We start from the raw sequence: 20,525 nt of genomic DNA on the forward strand, positions 1-20,525 counted from the left end.
CTGTTGTATTATGCAGCTGTCACTTGAAGATTTCCACAGCAATGCTTACAGCTGCATCCTAATACTACAGATGTATGATTCCCTAATCGGATGAAAAGCATCTAGTATAACATATAGCTGGAGTGAAGAGCACTAGTTTCTTAACTTGGAATGGCCAATACAAATTTGAAACATTCAAACGATTAGATACATTCTAGCAACAACCAGTATTGAACTGTATGCAATACTGCAAAGACACAGATTTTGCACTGTGCAATTTTACAACTATTCTTGCTAACACCCAGACTTCATAGTTCGGGAGCATTACGGAAAAGAAATCCACATTATTTCACAAGAATGCTGTTTCAGCAAGTCTTATAAATAGTCCTCAAATCTTTGGTATGAGTACAACCAATTTGATGCTGAAGAGTTAACGCCTGAGATTCAGCAAATGCATCACAGTGCACTTTTGCAAATCACATCCTATCCATCTCAAGTGTGATATAGCAACAACTGAATGGTTGTTTATTCAACTACACAAAACAAGCTGGCTTAATCCCCAACAGACAAATACAGATAAAATCTTTTGGCATTTCACCAAGATCTGTGCCAAGCATGCCCCCCCCCCCCCCCGCCCAATTTTTGTTGTTTCCAAACCCAAAGTTACTCATGTCTGGAGAGCTGAGTGAAATGTCTGCTGTCACTTCCATTCTTTGATGCTAAACAGAGAACTAAAGCTGCCCAGCCAGCATCAAGCTTATCATAATGACACTTGCTTTGAACAGGCAGGAAATATCACATTTTACACTTTTGCTTTTAAAAAGATTTTAATCAGACACATTACAATGCACAATTGTGTCTTTTTATCCAGAATTAACAGGGTACCATCCACAAGATTTGGAAAAGGTTTCCACACCTATCCCTTATCCCCGTCCCTTAAAATCAACACATAAGATTTTTCATGGTTTCTACCACCTCAGCCCCACTCCCCCCCCCATGTGTTGGAACGTCAAGGTCCTCTGTTGGCTTTTAATTGGTTAGAAACGAAGTTACATTATCCATTTGTAACAGCTGCAATAGTGTATAAAACCAAGATCTAACTTGCTCAATGCACAGAAACAAGCTACTGATGTCAACAGTTTAGAAAAATGCCAAGTTTGCATATAAGTGGGTTACTTGCCCTACATCTAGTAGGCAATTTATGGTTTATTGTTCCCAAGTAATTTCATAAGAGAACCCCTTATTTGCTGCTAAGTATTCTGAACGACATTACAGGTATTGGTTTTAGGAATGAACTTCTTTGAAAGCAGCCTCTTGAAATTCCCTCCAAAACAAGACTATTAAAGTTAACTTAGTGAACAAATGTCTCATTTAACTACATTTTATTTTTTAAAAACCCTTCAGTCTCAACATTTAAGTACTCCAGTGTTTTGGAAGGCAGACCTCTTGCCTACTAGGACTAGTCATGCTAGGATTGGGTTGATATCAGGTGAGAAAACAAAATGAACCAAGAGCTATATTCTATTGTCAGGTGTACAAGTGCAAGACAGCTTAATAATTGGCAAGGCTCATCCCAGAGAGTGACTACAATAAAGGCAGCTTAGCTGAAATGGTTTAGCAGAAGGGTAAACTAATATCTGAACTGCTTTTACCTTTATGTACCAGATGTGCAACTCGTGTGCATGCTCCTAAGTGATGAGTTACTTTATTTAAAGGGAACTATTATTCAGAAGATGAATGATCCAGGCACAAAGCAAGAGAAATTTGAGCAGCATTTCCTTCAATGGCCAACCAAGAGATATAAAAGAAGGCTCCTAAAGAAGTCTCAGTCTTAAAGTGGATCAACAGTTCTTTGAGTAAAAAGGAACTGGGACAGAGTTTATCCTGCACCTGAGATTAGAATCTATTTCAAAACATATTCTGAGTAGTCCACAAACAGAAACCACTGCTTCCAGATTCCCACATGAATTTAGTATCTACCTGCCACCTTTAAGCAGTCCCAACTAGTCAAAGCGTAATTAGCTCTACTATTTCTGTCTCATGTGCCATTCTGTTTTTTCAAATCAACATTTGCTTTCAAAGAGGGATTTACATTCTCATAACGTGCATTTAAGAAGCTACACAATGGAACTTCACAACAGAAACTAATTATTTTAACTTGCTATAGCAAGTGTAACCAGTCAGATAACGTAAAAACAATGTCAAGTTCTACTACGATATCTTCACCAGTCCTAAAATACACTGTTTGGCCAGTCCTTTGCCTAAATGTCTCCAGTGCATAGGTACAAATGCCTTTATATCCAAGACTCCAATTTCATCATCGTCAGTAGAACAGGCACTCCAAATTAACAACACACTTCTTCAGTCAAAGACATTAACTGTTTTGGAAAATAAACCAGGCTCAAAGTAAAGAGTATACTGAAAGGAGAAAGAGTTTTCTATTTAATCTGAACTCTGCTAACAGTAACGAAACTTGGGTTTTAGAATAAACGATACTGCTTGGTTTTTGGCAGGGGGAGAAGTTCACTTTAAGTGTTTTTTTTTAATATAAGGCAGGTAAAACAGATACTGAAACAGACCTTCTACAAGCATTTGACCTGTGATATTGTAAAATCAAAGTACTATTTTATTAAATGAGTTATTTTACACAATATGAACATCAATATAATTACAACTGTAAAAAATTTAAGAATGAACCAATTTTCAGATTTCCAAGTAGGGCACAACTGTACAGTTACATAGATTTGTCTTTACATGAAGCCCAAGAGGAACAGCATAAAAATATGAATGTTTCTATAGCCCCTTCATTTTTCTGATCAACAGTTTGTTAGAAAAGCAGCTGCAGGTTTGTTATGCAATGTCTGCCAGTAGAAGAGTCAATAGGTTCCATGAATTCACCTGCAACACAAGAGCAATTCTGTTAAGTGAAATCACTGTGTGATTGTCATGTAGTCATTAGTGTCCAATGATTAAGTGTGATGCAGTTTCATAAATGAACCTCCCTGAACCTGTGTAACAGAACTTGCTAAAATCAAGCAACAGTAGAACACATGCTATGCTTCCCACTGATTTATTGCCAATTTGGCAACTGTCCTTGTTGCTGTGTGATAAGCAGCTTTGCAAGTTAAAAGTTCTAAATACAACAAGCAGCCAACAAAATTCACCCAAGCACCTGCCCTTTACACTTGTTCTCCATTTTCAAAATATGCAAGTAAATATAAAGCAAGATTTTGGTCTAAACTTTTACCTATGGTTTGAGCTACATTTATTAAGGACTAATTAAATGGTATAGAATCACCTGTGAACTTTACCCCTGAACATCTGCCAGTTCTGGAGGGAGAGGAGTCTTCGGATGCTTGCTCTCAAAGTGCTGTTTGAAGGTCTTGGGATCTGGCATCTGTGTCTGATTGAGAGAATGAAACTTTACACAAGGCAAAAACAACAACATAAGACTTCAGGACTGCTCCTGTTCCTTGGATCCTCAAGTTTAGCAGAATTGACTTGGTTCTTTTGGATGAATAGCAGTCTGTTTAGGAAGTACTGCTCCCAACTCTTTGCCATCTCCTCACAGCCCTACTTCACCCACCTCTCTTCAATTCTTATATTTTCCACAAGCTTGTATGCAGGACTGTACACTTCCTTGACTAATAGTCTGCTGGCTTCAGGAAGGAATACTGGCTAATTTTAAAATTACAGCTTTTAAAATATTGGGTAATACAAAGTGCCATGTAAAAGCATTATTAAAAAGCATGTTTTATTTCAGATGTGTTATCTGAATTAGTACAGTGTTACTATGTGTTATCTACTGTGTGTTATCTGTATTAGATTTTTGTTTAGTTTCCCGATGTCCTGATATTCTTATTACATCATGACAATTAAGGAATATTTAAGATTCGCCACCTACTGCATCCCCACATACACTTTTCATCAACTATGACTTTACTTTCTGCAACAACTTGATCAAAGCTTGGCATGCTACTTGTTTTCCTCTATACTACAAACCATTTCCAGTCAGAAAAACCCACTTCTCCATCTATGAATGATTAGATCTATATAATCTCACCAGAAGTCTAGAACTCCAAAATGTAACTAACAGCTGAAATGAAAAGCTGGTACAAAGTTATCCAAAAGGTTCTTTACTGTGTGCACACCAACACACACACACACACACCCCTCTGTTATCCAGTAGTTAAGAACAAGCCTGATAGTCTGCCATTTACATGTACCCAACTCCACCCTTTATAGTCAACACGATTTAGAAACAGGCAGGTCTCTATGCAGAGGATTTCCCTGCCCAGTATTTGACCAAAGCCCTTGCTCAATTGCTTCACTTACTCACTTGTGTGAGGGTCATTTACCTTTGTATGCTCACATTCATTCTATCCTAACTGCTTTCCCCATGTCTGTTACTCATAAGAAAATACTGTCCCTTGCCCAGACCACCACAAAGCATGGGTGTTTATCTCTTCACTGATCATTCAAGCTCTTGAACAGCAAACACATATTACAAGTTGCATAACTAGTTATACCCTCCAAATGTCAGGAACACAGGGCATGCGATTCCCCGATAGAAGCAGTCAGAAGCCACACAGCACATGCATATGTTTTCATTTGATGGTTACTGCTGTCTCCAACATAGCATTAAGAACTCAGTATGCAAACCACCTGATTATGGTTCACTGCCTCTGCATTCAGGGCCGTAGCTATAATTGAGCAAAAGGGTTCAAAGAACACGGGCCCCCAGCTCCACCCCTCCCTATTTTCCTCATTATCTCCCACACTCTGGGGGGCTGCCAGAAAGAGGGCTGAACACGGGGCCCCTCTCCCATAGCTATGCCCCTGTCTGCATTCCTATAAAGGGGTTCTCACTGGAGGGTCTCTCTCAGGTGAAAGGGTACAGAAGGACTAGATGCACATTAATTCTCCACCCAAATGGTACTTTTCCCATCTGGAGAGATTATGTTCCACACAAACACAACAGGGAGACACTCTCACACAGAAGTAGCGTGAATGGGCGGTGGGGGGTGGGAACTGGGAAAATTAATAGCCCGCACACATTGAGTTAACGCGGTGGCGGGTAAGTAAGGCAGAGCAAGGCGGATGAGGCAGGGAGAGGAGAGGAGAGCAGAAACAAGCCAGACCTGCCGCTCATTTACTGCCTCCTCCACCCCCTGCCTTTACGGGCTGCTCTCTCACACAGATGATTTGCTCCTTTCTGCATTTTCATGCTTAGGATTTCATTCTTTGGACCTAGAAATACAGGCCCTCCCTGAGTTGAAAACATCCAACTTACAAACACCCATATTTAACAAAGCTCCATAACTTATTACACTAAGGAAGTCCCCAACTAGCAAATGTTAACCCGCATGTGCAAACAAGCCGTCTCTCTTGGGAACAATTTATGTTCAGTGTTTTAAACATCTGACAGACATTTGGAACACAGCCTGTTTGTGATTTGGGGACCTCCTGCATTGCCATAGGGACACTTTGCTTTCAGAGCCTCTTACCCTACAAACAGTGCAGGTATATATTAAAGCAGCCTTAGCTGCTGCCTTCTGGTCATGGCCTTGTTTCTTTTTCTGTCCAGCTTGCTTTTTGGCATTTTTCTGCTGTGACTGAATCTTCTGCTGTCCACGAGCCATATCTAAAAATAAGTGCAGAAGTCATTATAGCAGACTGCTCATATACAGCACAATCCTAAGCATATTAACTCAGAAATAAGTGCCCCCGAGTACAAATAACTTACTCCCCTTTGCTAAGCAGGGTCCACCCTGGTTTGCATTTGAATGGGAGACTACATGTGTGAGCACTGTAAGATACTCCCCTTAAGGGATGGGGCATGGAAAAGGTTACAAGTTCCCTCCCTGGCATCTCCAAGACAGGGCTGAGTGAGACTCCTGTTTGCAAACTTGGAGGAGCTGCTGCCAGTCTGTATAGACAATACTGAGCAACATGGACCAATGGTCTGACTCAGTATAAGGCAGCTTCCTAAATTCCTATAAGTTTGGGAGCATAGCCTTAAAGGCTATACTCTGCAGCACAAACTCCAGGTATTCACCTGTGACTTCAGAACAAGACCTGTATGCTTTGATAAATCAATACTAACAGAACTTTTAAAAAAATATTCACACAAAAAAGAATCAGGCTTAAACAATGTGGAGGAATTGGAAACCGAGAACAGAACTACACGTTACAAGCAACACAGAGCTGCTACTGAAACCAGCAAATCCAAGTTAAGTTTCCTTTTCTGTACATTTTGTGCAACTTATCCCTTATGTCATTTGTGCTGTTCATTTCCCTGTCTCCACCAGCAATGATGTTTTTGGTGGTAGTCCCATCTTTCTTGTAAAGTTTTGTTTCATTCTTAGTCAACCAAATAAATTCTACTCACATTGCTTCAGGGTGGATTGGTTTAATTCACCAAGAAAAAACAACAACTCCATTTTTAAAAAAATCACTGATTTAAATCAAGCTTCTCATGAATACTTCTTCACATATTTCTTAAACAATGGTGCAAATCTGAATACTAACACATTTACAACTCTGCAGAGCATTTGCAACATCTAGAATAAGAAGGGTATGTTGTGCGTAATTTTTTTGATTTGTACTAATTTGATTTTTTTTATTTGTACTAATTTAGGAAACAGTATATAATACCTGGGCTTTCTAGGTAATTGATTTACTCAATACCTGGGGTTAAGCTGCCCTGCATCTTCTTGGTCCATTGCTTACACCTGACATAGTTCTTTTTACCTAGGAAAGGCATTTCTTCAGAATATTCCCAGATAGGGTATCTCTTATGCCCAGAAGCTAGGACAGTTTTTCTGTGGCAAAGTATGGGATAATATAGGAAGCTGTGTACTCAATAATAATGCCTTTTCCTTTTCTTACCACTGTTTTTCTACACCACTTCCTTTCCTATATTATGTGTCTGTCTTAACTCTTCTGCCTTGGCCCAGTCTCACAGCAAAACAACTGAGATTGCTACCCATCCCATGTCTTTGGACATGTGACTTTAGTCTGCTTATGAACAATGGAAAACTCAGAAATTTCCAAAAGCATGAGTTGGCAGTTGCTTGGAAGATTAGAGCCATTTGTATGAGATGAAACTGAAATGAGTCCATGTTTGGTAGGTAACAATGTGTGCGACTGGAGAGTCCTTAATTCATTTTTATGAAACTGTGTTGCTGTAGCATTTTGTGATGGGACTTAATTTTAACCACAATTTTTTTTAACATAAAAATTTTAAATTTAGTATTTTATTTGCATTTTTTAAAAAATCCAATTTAAATTTTAAAAATCCATTTTAAAACACCTATTTTGATTGATACTGAATTGCTTCAAATCCTTTACCATATTCTAAGAATTCAATACCTTTAGTACTCTAGATTTCAAAAAGCTCCAGTCTTCCACTAAAGATTTGCCAACAATCTTTGGATAGCATGTAGCTGTCTTCACTTGCTTCAGGTAGATATTATATATATGCCAATGCTCACTAATATAGTTAAGAGAGAACAATGATTGAGCAGCTACTAAAGGCCACAAACAGTAGAAGGGCAATAGGTGGGGGGGGGGACACACAAGATAATCTGTGACAGACCAGGGAGACTGACAGTAAGTGTGTGTAGCAAGGGCAAGCAAACTGAACAATGGCCACATATTACAAGTATGTTTAACCAAGCTTAGCTGTATACTGATGTGCACAAGTGGCCAAGACAGCTGGATAATATCCAGCAAAGTACAGTCAATGCAGTTATAATCTCAGGATCTGCCAGTGCCAGAGTAGTATCTGCTCTGGGATGTCCTCATGTTTGATGTAAACACATACTGCATCCCTTCCATCTATCTCTAGAGGACAGCAAAAAGCACATGCATAGTAACCATTACAGCATAAGATGGACAAGTTCAGGTTAGTACATTAAAAGCATATCTGTATGTCAGCTACTGTTTAAAGTAAAATGAATATGTTGCTTCAACACACCAAATCAACCACTGCATTTATGCACGAAGCATTTGGGAATAAATGTGGAACACGTCTGAAACAGCAGACATCTTTCAGCAAGCTCGCTAGAACTAAGTTTTTGTTTTTCTTTAAACCTGGTCATTTAATTTGTGTTTATTTTACAATTTCAGTTGTACTGAGTATATTTTAAAACTGTCTAATTTACAGCAAAATCTGGATTTAATGTAAACTCATATTCTTAATCTGTTAAAAAACTGAGTCCATGACTGTAAAATGGAGTTTGAATCTGTTTACCTAGGACTATGTAAAGAGCTACGTGGAAAGACGCTGGACAAATCTAAGTGATCAGGCATTAGAACTTGTTATAGATGACACAACAGGATGTCCATAATAAAATGCATGATCTACCAGAACCATGAGATGCTAGCAAGAAATCAGAGATGCTAGGAAGAATCCAGCAGGTACTGTCCTGCATCTCTAAAGCAGGTCTTGAGAGAAATGTTATTTGGATCTAGGAGCCAGCCAATGGACACTTGGCAACATTATCAGATTTAGTGATGGACATTATGGCAGGCGGTGGGGAGGAAAATTGGTTTATCTTTATCTTCTTTACAAGCAACACACTTAGAACAGAAACAGGGCTGCCTAAGGCAAATAAAGATTTTTATTAAGTAACTGTACCTCTGAATATCCTAGTATAGGTGTCATGGTTAAATTTTTAGGTGCCATGGCTCCCTGGCACATGTCAACCCTTGCCACTGTTCCGTCTAACAGGGATTCCCAGATGCTGCTGACACTCCCAGAATCCCCAGATGCAATGGCTTTTGCTTGGGGATTCAGAGAGTTGTAGTCAATAACATCTGGGAATCCCTGTTAGAGGGAACACTGACCCCTGCTCTAATGTAACACACACAAGTGAGCTCACATCCTGATTTTATGACCTCCAACTATCCAAGTTCTGTAGTGTGTTCAGTTATATTGTGATAGATAGATACTTTATTTACGGCCAATGGCCAAAACATTGTGAATATGTATGACCCTTGACTAAGAGCATTCATTTCCCATCCCATGGAAAAGACATTGTTATGCTCAGGTAACTACCAGTGCTTGCTTCTGAGAAAGTAATTTTCAAAGAAAACTGATATTTTGAAGAGCAGAACTACATTTTGCCCTCACATGCCCAGAAATCCACCAAGGTAATGCAGATGCAAGCATTTGTAGGGGAGACTCTCTATATGGGTGTGTACACTTAACATTTCCCATGTCCATCAGTTCTTCACAGTAAGTGTCCCGATTCTCCATCAGGCCAGACTGTCATCCTATCTTGTAACCTAGCAAGTAGCTCCTCCCACTTACTAATTCTTCCTTTAAAATGCTCCTTATACCCATACTAACACTACAAAGCAAGCATAGGGTAGGAAACATGCACTTGCCTACCTTATGCAAGATTATTTAGCCCTTAACATCCTTACACATTTATAAAGAGCAGACAAAAACCCACTGATTTCACTACTGACTCCCTGACTCTAAGGTAAATGTCCTGTCAAGTCGATTTTGACTCCTGGCACCTGCAGAGGCCTGTATCTAAGCAGTTATAATTCTGCAGTGCAAAAGGGTGGGCTTCATGACCAATGGTTTTGCCTAGGAGGACCATCCAAAAATGGCTTTATTTGGTTGTAAGCCAGTATCTTTCAATTGTTGCAGCAATCAATTAGTATACATGCCTGTTCCTTGATATATGTGAAGTTATAAAACAAAGTACTCCATTTTAATTTTGTTCCTTGGCCATTTATATTGACCTAGCCCATTTTCAAAATGCAGATTTCCTTTCTATAGTTTATGGTGATACAAAAAAATGTCTCCACGTAAATTTTGATGTTTTTGTATTCCACCCTCCCTCAAGGGCAGTATGCATTTGGTTATCCCCTTGTGTCCTTAAACAACCCTGTTAGGTTGGTTAGGCAAAGTATACATGACTAGCCCAAGATCACTCAGCAAGCTGGGATTTGCACAAACTCCAGTTTTGCAATCAAAATTGGTCTAGCAACTCTGATCACCTTGCTGTCTGCTCATTCCCCATTATTAATCAGGTGAGATATGAACGGAGAAAAGTGAATTTCCACTTGTACTGGTTTGCTTTTGACTGCTCCTTGTGTCACTTGTGCAAGTGTATAATATGAAGCTATGGCAAACATGCTGTTTCAGTTTGACATGGGAAGTGGCAATGGACATTTTGTTGGATAAGGCAGATACAACTGAAGAGTGGCAGACAACAAAATCCTGCCCACATATCCAAAAGACCAATGTATTCTTAAAATATGGCCATCTGGTTACTTTTTAAGGATTCTCCTCTAATTTACTGTTAGCTTGGTCAAGCTGCAATTGCCAGTGCAAGAGGGCAACAAACACTTCAAAACTGAATGATTGAAAGTTAATTTTTTAAAAAAGAACATCATACAGATGTATGTCTCACTGCCATTCACTCTGGGGTTCACATGGCTACTTACCAGGGCTGTCCTACAATTAAAGATATCTTAGTTGATTAATTGTATGAGCTGTACTCATTTGCATGCAAATATGAATAATTCTGAGGCAAAAAGCACACTTGCTTTTCAACAATGCACTCCTCTATTGTAGCAGATATCAAGAAAAGGGTCAACATATTTTGGCTGACCTTAATGGTCAAATAAGTGTGGTTGCCAGGTCACTCCCCAAGGGTTGTCCTGCAAAATGCAACACTCAGTCAGAGATCAACTGCTAGGGATGTGCCACGAACCAGCAACTGCCACTTTGAAGGTGGAGGGGGGAATAGTTTTAAGGACTGGGGAGGGTGCTCTTAACGCCACCCCATCACACTTCCCCTACCAGCGCTGAGGTTTATAACAGTCCCGCGGGGTGGCAGCATACCTCCTTGCTGCCTCAATGCGCGTCAGACTGCAAATACCCGGAAGTGCCTGGTGCGCACGTCGCGCTCACCAGGCTTTTCTGGTCCAATGTGCACCGGAGCGGCAAGGAGGCATGCTGCTGCCCCGCAGGGCCATTTTAAACCACAGTGCTGGCAGGTGAAATGTGGCGGGGGGAGCACCCCAATCCTTAAAGCTATCCCCCTCACCTTCAAACCGGCAGAAGCACCAGACTTCTGAACTTTTGGAGAGGAGAGCTGGTCTTGTGGTAGCAAGCATGACTTGTCCCATTAGCTAAGCAGGGTCTGCCCTGGTTGCATATGAAAGGGAGACTTGCTGTGTGAGCACTGTAAGATATTTCCCTCAGGGGATGGAACCACTCCAGGAAGAGCATCTAGGTTACAAATTCCCTCTCTGGCATCCCCAAGATAGGGCTGAGAAAAGAGGTCCATTCCAGTGCAGAATGAATATTGTTCTGGGTGGCAGTATCAAGGCAGTGTGCACGCACCTGCATTCAGAATGGGGCCTTCCTGATTCAACCTGAGCAGGATCTAAATTAAATTGAGTGGACATCCAAAAACCTGTGAGTGCACGCATGTGCGCATGCCTTAGAGAGAACAGTGGCTGAGAGGGACTCCTGCCTGGAACCTTGGAGAAGCCGCTGCCAGTCTGAGTAGATAATACTGAGCTAGACGGACCAATGGTCTGACTCAGTATAAAGCAGCTTTCTATATTCCTATGAACCAGCTCAGAGGTCCATAAAAGGGCCTCAGAACCTGTTTGTGCACATCCCTATCAACTGCGGCTTCTTTTCCTTCCTTTAAAGCATGAGAGAGGGGTAGGAGATCATTCCTAGACCCCGGAAGATAGTCATGTGCACGGACCGGTTCGGAGGCCATTCTAAAGGCCTCCAGACCGGTCCGGACACGGGGTGGTTTTGGTTCGGGAGGATGGGGTGGGGGGTTCCAACAAGAAATGGGGGGGCGTTACTCACCCCGGAGACAACCACACCGTAATTCACTGAGCAATCGGGCGGCAGGATATCTCCCTGCCGCCCGCTTCATTCCCCGCTCGGCGGCTCCGTCCTCATGTACTGTAAAGAATCGTCCTCCTTAAGCATTTAAACCCTTCAAAGCCCCGCTGGCGCTCGGCTGGCAGGCGCCCCAAGAGGACCCCTGCTGCCCCCAAGAGGACCCCTGCCACCCCCATCCTTAAGAAATAACCTCCCATTGAAAGGGGACGGCAGGAGAGCTGCCTGCCGTCCCCTTCCGCTTTGCCGGTCTGGCTGCAAAGGGCTTCTAAGAAGCCTTTCGCGCACGCGTGCAAAGGGCTTCTTAGAAGCCATTTGCAGCCAGACCGGCAAAGCGGACGGTAGGGAGTTCTTCTCCCGCCGCCCGATTTTTAAGTCGGGCGGCAGGAGAAGAACTCCCTACCGTCCACTTTGCCGGTCTGGCTGCAAATGGCTTCTAAGAAGCCCTTTGCGCGCGTGCGCGAAAGGCTTCTTAGAAGCCCTTTGCAGCCAGACCGGCAAAGCGGAAGGGGACGGCAGGCAGCTCTCCTGCCGTCCCCTTTCAATGGGAGGTTATTTCTTAAGGATGGGGGTGGCAGGGGTCCTCTTGGGGGCAGCAGGGGTCCTCTTGGGGCGGCCGCCAGCCGAGCGCCCGCCAGCCGAGCGCCAGCGGGGCTTTGAAGGGTTTAAATGCTTAAGGAAGACGATTCTTTACAGTACATGAGGACGGAGACGCCGAGCGGGGAATGAAGCGGGCGGTAGGGAGATATCCTGCCGCCCGATTGCTCAGTGAATTACGGTGTGGTTGTCTCCGGGGTGAGTAACGCCCCCCCATTTCTTGTTGGAACCCCCCACCCCAGTGCCGGACCGCAGCTCCACGGTTCCGTGCACACCCCTACCGGAAGAGGGGCAAAGGCTTGTCTAACCGATGTGTTTGCAAAGCATTCCTTGGAAAAGCAAGCTGTTTGCCTCCTCTCCAGCTTGGAGCTGGAGTGGGTGGAGACGACATGAAGGGCTTCGCAACCGGACACTGTGCTTCTCAGACACTCAGGAGTACCTGCAAGTGCCACATCTAAAGCAAGCCTGTGAACTTTGCCCTCTACTCCGAGCTGGAAGGGAAGATTATGCTTGTTTGGCTGCTGCCTTTGCAGTGGCCAAAACAAGCAAGTCTTCTGCCGTGCTCCCTGTAACACAGATTCCAGATGTTGTCGACTACAACTCCCATCATCCCCAGGTGCAATGGCCTTTGCTAGGGATTATAAGAATCATAACATCAGGAGATCCCTGTTTCAGGGAACACTAGTCATCCGCCCTCTCCAGCTCCAAACTGGAGGGGAAAAGCAACAATAAGTATCTCCTGCAGTGGCAGAACTACCCCCAGCCTTCCTTCCTATCATGGAGCTGCAAAGGGGTGAAGAAGCACAGCACAATTACAGGGATGTTTTCATCCTCTTCGCAGCCTTGAAGATGGGAGAAAGGCTGGGGCTTGTCATGCTCTCCAGAGAGTGGTGACATATGCCATGTGAGTGAAAGTGTGGAAGCCAGAAGAGATATTCCCTCCTCAGTGTGTGAGCCACCTGAAGTTTAACAAGTACTTCTATTGTAAATAATACATTTTAAAAGAAAACTGTTGCCTGGTTAATAAACTAGAGCAGCAATTTATAATTTAAGACCTTTTAATCAATCCAATTAAATGCTGAAATCCTACTGCTAACAAATATAAGCAAAATTATGGGGTAACTGGACAATTTCTTGGAGAAAATGAGCTTGGGACAGGACAGCAGTAAATACCACCTTCTAGTGTTTGGATGAGGAAAATGGAACAAAAAGAGAGATATGGAAGTACATAAATTGTCACAGGAATCTTGGGCTTAGATTGACAGTCTACATCTCTTCATACTTGTTCCTAGGAGAAGGAACGTTTGAGGGGGGCTCTGGTTTCCAGGTGAAAAGTGCATACCATCTTTCACATGCATACCGGCAAAGTAATTCAGGAAGGAAAACTGGACAGACAGGACATTAGTACTTACCACTTGCAATAAGTGTTAATTACTTTACAGTCTTTGTGTTTAGCCACACAATAATTCTTCCATGATGCTCCCTGATTCTCAGGTTACAAAAATAGAACTGTGAGAAAGACTTCAGCCTCAGATACACACTCACAGGGAACCCATGGATTCAGTTCTCAGACTACAGACCACATCGCTTCTCAAGTTCGTCTGATCATAGCCTGCCTGCTTAATGTTTACAGTCCATAAGTATTCTGAATCTTCTGCCTTACACCTCAGTTTTTTACAAGTCTTAATATTACTATTAATAATTACTGGGCTATTTGCTTTACTACAGTATCAAAGTAAATATTTTAAATGGGATCTTTGGCTATACAGTTCCTGTCCATGGTAACCCCCTTTTCTGCACAAAGCCAGTCTGCTATGGTCAGTAATTCTGACAGTTATTACACTGAGTTAAATTGATCTCAACTTTAATAATTAGCCTTTAAGTAGTTGCTTGCTGATATCCTGGGATGTTTTCCTTGCCAAATAAAACTCATAGAACTATTTTATCATGCCTGCAATACACTATGGGAACAGCTGAGAATTTCAAGGAACAGTGCCAAATGGTTCTTTGGGCAGGATGTTCATTCTAATAGTAAATATTCTATCCATCCTTGTGACTGGACATGGTTGACAATATGCGAAGTCCCACACAAATGTCACTGACATAATGTCAAACAACTTCCCTTCTGGAGTTGCATGTAGTCATACATCATCAGGCTCGTTCTGGTTTTTCAGCTACATACAGATTCTCACAATCCAATATATGCATCATCCTGATGTAATGGACCTCTTAACTGCGCAAATATCCCAATAAACTACAAAACATATTCTTCAGTGATGTTCATATGTTTGTATTAAAAAGGCAAACATGAAGTATAAAGAAACCCATGAAATATAATACCATTTGGCACTCCTTATAAAGAGAAATCAAACAGCTACACTATTTTCAGAAGGGTGAGAAACTAGGTGAAAGAGCCTTCCAAGCTGCATATACAAAGTTCAGGGGGGAAAGCAAGAACAGATTAAGCCAAACATATCCCTTGCGCAATAACTTGTTTTCTAGGAGGAAGCATGCAAGTCTGCAAACAGCCAGTATATGCAACCGAGAAACAAATGGTAATGAGGTTTCATGTCTCAGGTCTGACACCAGCAGCTGCTTTTCACATATATATAGTAGCTAAATACAGATTAATTACCCCACAACTTCATTTGAGCTCTATGATATACCCTTATATTTCCTTCTAACTGTGTTCAAAGTATAGAACTGCATTCCAGCCCCCTTTTACACTGTTTCAGAGGAGAAAGGAAAGGACTGAACTAACAAAAACGCCAGGAATAGTGTTGACATGAAAAAAGTTAGGGATCAAGTGCAACCAATGAAACACAGCTCCTCTTGTTTTGCACCCTCAAGTGCAAGAACCATAGACGGAAGTAAAAGGCAGAACTCACCATCTCCATGTCTGGTTTTCTACACCATTTAAGCCACCATAAAACCTTTTCTTTTACAGGGCTAAAGACCACAAGAGTCTCACCTCAGCCTCAGAAACACAAAGCACAAACCCAACAGAATCGCCCCCCCACACATCACCTTATTCAAGGTGAGTAGGTGTTCTCTTAATAAAACCACTGCTGCTCTGCATCAGCGCCAACATAAGGTTCATCCAGATGGCAATAAAAAAAAATATGACACACTACACAACTAGGAAGGTCTTCTGTTGTTGTTCAGCATACTACACAAACATATCGTTTCCTGACGGAGTGGCGGGGTCTTTTCTTGTTTAAAGACACCTCTTGGAGCGTTATCCAGCACCCACAAGGTCCAAAGAGTGCCTTTATACAAGAAGAGACCTCACCACTACTCAAGGGAAGAAGAGTCAGTCCTCAGTATAAGCTCCCCTTCCCCATCCAGATGATAACGCCTTCCAATGTGAAAAGGGGGGGATTCAGTGGGGCGCAAAAGGAACCCAAAACATACAAGAGAGAACCCCCAGCCGGGAGGCAGGAAGCAGCCCCCCACACAACATAACAACATCATAGACTGACCCACCGCAAAACGCCTCCTGGGTCACGAAGGAGGCGCCCACATCTCTCTCCCCTCCCCCCCACACACACTACAAAAAGAGGCCTTTTCTTCATATTTCGCCCTCACCCTCCCAAACTACCGCTCAAGCCCTTCCAACTACCAACCCCTGACAGGAGGAAAACTTCCCTTCGGGCAAGACAAAAAGGGAAGCAGCAAGAATTTTAAAAGCAACAACCCCCCTCCCCGCAAAATCCACCACCACCAGCACTCCTCCTCCTCCTCCTCCGGTTAAGGAAGCGAGGAGCGGGAAAGATTCAGCGCCGAGCAGCAGACTTGCCGCCAGCGCAGCGGCCTCCCTCTCAGGCCCAGCCACGCCGGAGCGAGCCAGCCAGCCCTGCCCTGCCGCATTTACCCGCGTTGTGGGATGCCGCCTGCCAGGCGCCGGCCGACGACGACTTCGGGAAGGCTCCGCGCGGCCCAGCAGCAGCAGCCGCCGCCGCCTGCCCTGGAGGATGGAGAAGCCTATGGACGTCTCCCTGTCTGTCGGTCTGTCCCCCCGCCCCCTCCGGCCGCCCGTCAGCCAGCCGCGCCGTGCGCACGCGCCGCCCCTCCTCCCCGCCGCCCAGAGCCGGGCCAGGCCGCTTTCGCCAACGCCTTATCCGGCTGCCCCTGTGCTAGCCAATGGCGGCGCTTCCCGGTTACATAACGCCGCCGGGAGCGCGCGGCTCTGCCTCTGCGGCCTTGGCGGGGAGGAAATGGAGGCTGCGGCGGGCCCCTTAAAGGCCGGCCAAGTGTGACACCCGTGCTATTGCCCCCACGCACCCCGCTCCCCTGAGGCTTTTCCGGCCAGAAACAGAAATATAGTCATGTCGCTTCGCCGCCCTGCTCCATTGTGGAGCCTGTAAGGGACTGATTAAGGGAAGCTGCCCCACAAGGAAGCGCGACAACGAAACCCATTACTAGGAACCCCCGAAGAGTCACACAAAGTGCTTGGCTCTCAGATCAGCGTGGTGACTTTTTGTTGTTGTTGGCTTTGATAAAAGGGGACAGGGCTCATGCCATGACTGTCTATCTATCTACTTACTTACCATATTTTAAAGACTTCCTAATGGACCTTTAAACTTCCTAATAGACCAACTTTACTGGCAAGCAATTTAGAGATTCTCATCTTGATTCGTTGAGAAAGACTCAATTATTTTTCACTTTTCATTTGGCCTTTGATGTACGTCGGTCAGGTCAACATGACTCTGTCCCTGGGCTGGCAATAATTGTTGTGGCATACTCAGGGCTATAATGGAAATAAAATAAAACCAAGTTGCCCAGATCAAATGTGGAAAAATCTATGGCAAAAGTCTCCTTTGTGCACTGAATTTTGTCCTGTATGTATGTGTGGGATAGACTATTCTGACATGCTGATCCCATACCTGCCAACATGTCCCTATTTCCTCATTCACTTGAAAGGGAAAATAGAGCCATGTTGGCAGGTATGTGATCCTACATGAACAGCCAGGCTGCATGGAAACAAAAGGCAGGTGTCCTTGCACTGCCCTTCATTCAATCTGGTTTCCTACATGGAACACACACAATATGTATGTTAATGTGTATGCAAGGTGAGATGCAGCAGCTGGCTGTGTCTTCCAACATGAGATGCTGCAGTCGGGGATACACTTCTGAGGGATGGTGGAACATAGGAAACTGCCATATACTGAGTCAGACCATTGGTCTATCAAGCTCAGTATTGTCTTCACAGATTGGCAGCAGCTTCTCCAAGGTTGCAGGCAGGAATCTCTCTCAGCCCTATCTTGGAGGTGCTGCCAGGGAGGGAACTTGGAACCAAGATGCTCTTCCCAGAGCGGCTCCATCCCCTGAGAGGAATATCTTACAGTGCTCACACTTCTAGTCTCCCTTTCATATGCAACCAAGGTGGACTCTGCTTTGCTAAAGAGACAAGTCATGCTTGATACCACAAGACCAGCTCTCCTCTCCTCTCCCTGAGTGGGGCTCAAGACCCCTCTGGGATTTCTGTGTGAAGGGCCATCCACAGGGGCATAGATGTCTCAATTGGGGGGGGGGGCACAGGACACATGGGAGGAGAGATCCTGTGATAGCAAGCATGAATTGTCCTCTTTGCTAAGAAGGGTCCCCCCTGGTTTGCATTTGAATGGAAGACTACACGTCTATATTCCCCTTAGGGGATCCCCATCCCCTTAGGGGATGGGCTTGAGCCCCCTTAGGGGATGGGGGTTGTTCTGGGCAGGACAACTGCATGCATAGAGCACTACTTCCCCCCCCCCCCCGTGTTTAAATTTTTATTGATTTTAACAATATCTTAACCTTCACATCACATTAAACAAATATTGACTTCCCGCTCACACCTCCTCATGAATCACCAACTATAGAATTAGCCCTTGCTATAATAGTAATTCAAAACATATATCTTAAACCTTACAAACTCGATTTTGATCTACCCAACCTGCTATTATTACTAAATTTCAAACCCTGTTGTAAAATCAATATTAGGGAAATAGTTCTTTAAGTATAATAAAAATGGTTTCCAATCTTCTTTAAAACATTCCAAATTTTGATCTCTTATCAGTGCTGTGAGTTTTGCCGTCTCCGCATATTCCAAAATCTTTATCAGCCAATCTTCTTTTGAAGGCAGTTCATTACTCTTCCATTTCTGCGCATATATTATTCTGGCCGCCATAGTAGCATACATAAAGAATGTTAAATTGGTTGCAGAAAACACGCCTTGCGTTATTCCCAGCAGGAAGGGATTCCTAAGAAGCCAGAATCCTTCCTGCATAGAGCACTACTAGCTTTTCTCCTTGTTATGCTACTTCTAATTAGAGAATCATAGAGCAAAAGGGCCCGGAGAGGCAGCTGTGCCTCCTAAACTTTCTGCTACAAAGACAACACAGGACTGACTGTGTTGTTCAATTGACTGATGAAAGCTACCTGGCGGGGGGGGGGGGCATAACCTCCCCCAGGAAATCCGGAGGAGGGCTTGAGCCCTGCCACCCCCACCTGGCAGCCCAGCAGGGGCATTGCCCCCTCCAGGAAATCCCGGAAGGGGCTTGAGCCCCACTGCCCCCACAAAGCTTACACCCCTGGGCATCTGCACCTTCAACATCAACTTTTTATTTTTATTTTTATTTTTACATTTTATATCCCGCTCTTCCTCCAAGGAGCCCAGAGTGGTGTACTACATACTTTAGGTTTCTCCTCACAACAACAACCCTGTGAAGTAGGTTAGGCTGAGAGAGAGTGACTGGCCCAGAGTCACCCAGCTAGTTTCATGGCTGAATGGGGATTTGAACTCAGGTCTCCTCGGTCCTAGTCCGGCACTCTAACCACTACACCACGTTGGCTCCATCTTCATCAAGCAGTCCCTGCCTTACCTTTGAGGGGGCTCAGCAAATCCCTGCTATGGTTTTTGTTTGTTGCTTTTTTAAAGTTAATAAGGGTAGGGGGCTCTCCAGGTGGCAATCTTTGTCTGAAGAAGCAGTGGAAAGAGAGGAGGAGTGTGTGTGTGGGGGGTCAGGCTCGGACTGGCCCACAGGACAACAGGGCATATTCCCAGTGCGCCCCACCACACTCACCATCAGTGAATACTCCCACCCTTAAGTACCTATTGTGCTCAAAACCCAGCGTCCTCCCCACATACATTCCACTGCCCTCTCAGTGATCTCAGTCCGGCCCTGATGGGGGGAGGCAGGGGGGAAAGATTCATAGAACCAGTGAATGCATTGCTGGGGAATCCATCCCTCAGAGCCTCAGAAGTTCTGCTTTGGCTTCAGAAGGAGCAGTTCTCTTCTGCTTGGGGAAGTTGGGCAGAAGAATCCTTTTAAAGAAGGATTAACTTTAAAAAAAACAATTAAAAGAAATTCATTCAGCATTATGGAAGTTTTAACATTGTCTACACTGAATGTGAATAAATCCCAGAACATTAATTTATAATAAACTGACTGAGCTGTTCCATATTACAAGTTAACATATGTAATGGTATCAGGAATGCTTATCATGTGACAGATGGTGTCCCGTCCTTGGGCAGCACAGTCAGTTTCCATAAACATGCACTCTGTGGCCATTCCTGAAATAGCTTTTGCTTCCTCACTTCCTAAAGCTGTGATACAATTGTGCTATTGTAACTCACTGTGCAATACCCTTGTCTGTCACAGTATAGCATTTAATATTCCTTTAGACTCCGTGCTGAAGAGAAGGCACTTCTCAGCAGACCGAGCACAAGAATGGAGAAAGTGGAAGGCAGTGATCAGCCGAGGTTGGAGAATATAAGGAGAATCTGACAAAGGGGGTGGGCAGGAAATGCGTCCCGGAGAGGACTGTTTCTCTTTCCTACTGAATCTCAATTTCACAACTTGGGGCATCACTTGTGAAATTGAGATGCGGTTGGTAGGAAAGAGAAGCAGCTGAAGGGAGGCACCAGCAGAGAACTCATAATGGCCTAGAGAAGAAGGGAAGGAAGGTTTCTAAAATTACTTGAAGGTTGCTTGTTTGGAAAGCACATAAGAAGCTGTCAGACCATTGGTCAATCTAGCTCAGTGTTGTCTACACAGACTGGCAGCGGCTT

General features: G+C 43.8%; 1 protein-coding gene and 1 long non-coding RNA gene across 3 annotated transcripts in view; one reads left to right on the plus strand and one right to left on the minus strand.

Annotated features, from left to right (window-relative positions):
- Positions 1–8,718, plus strand: part of LOC128323473 (uncharacterized) — an 84,117-nt gene extending 75,399 nt beyond the window's left edge. The window contains exon 3 of the long non-coding RNA XR_008306283.1: positions 8,241–8,718. This is a non-coding gene — a long non-coding RNA (uncharacterized LOC128323473). The remainder of the gene's footprint in view (positions 1–8,240) is intronic.
- ZNF706 (zinc finger protein 706) lies at positions 788–16,527 on the minus strand. Of its 2 annotated transcripts, none has more exons than XM_053246678.1 (4): positions 16,347–16,527; positions 5,487–5,623; positions 3,278–3,382; positions 788–2,877 (listed from the first exon to the last, which is right to left on the minus strand). In XM_053246678.1, the coding sequence occupies exons 2-3, from the start codon at positions 5,619–5,621 to the stop codon at positions 3,287–3,289; spliced, it is 231 nt and encodes a 76-aa protein (XP_053102653.1). In that variant the 5' UTR covers positions 5,622–5,623; positions 16,347–16,527; the 3' UTR covers positions 788–2,877; positions 3,278–3,286. The 2 variants fall into 2 exon arrangements, with proteins under 2 accessions (XP_053102653.1, XP_053102652.1); XM_053246677.1 differs by lacking the exon at positions 16,347–16,527 and adding an exon at positions 13,885–13,908.
- Positions 16,528–20,525: the final 3,998 nt, after the last annotated feature.

Source organism: Hemicordylus capensis, chromosome 4, assembly GCF_027244095.1.
Source record: "Hemicordylus capensis ecotype Gifberg chromosome 4, rHemCap1.1.pri, whole genome shotgun sequence".
In the NCBI taxonomy this organism is placed as follows: domain Eukaryota; kingdom Metazoa; phylum Chordata; class Lepidosauria; order Squamata; family Cordylidae; genus Hemicordylus; species Hemicordylus capensis.

Excerpts from the sequence above, each read along its gene's own strand:
- ZNF706 (XM_053246678.1), bottom strand. The coding sequence starts at position 5,621 with ATGGCTCGTGGACAGCAGAAGATTCAGTCACAGCAGAAAAATGCCAAA. Across the intron at positions 3,383-5,486 it reads ATACCTGCACTGTTTGTAGG|ACACAGATGCCAGATCCCAA; the intron begins GTAAGAGGCTCT and ends TCTCTCAATCAG.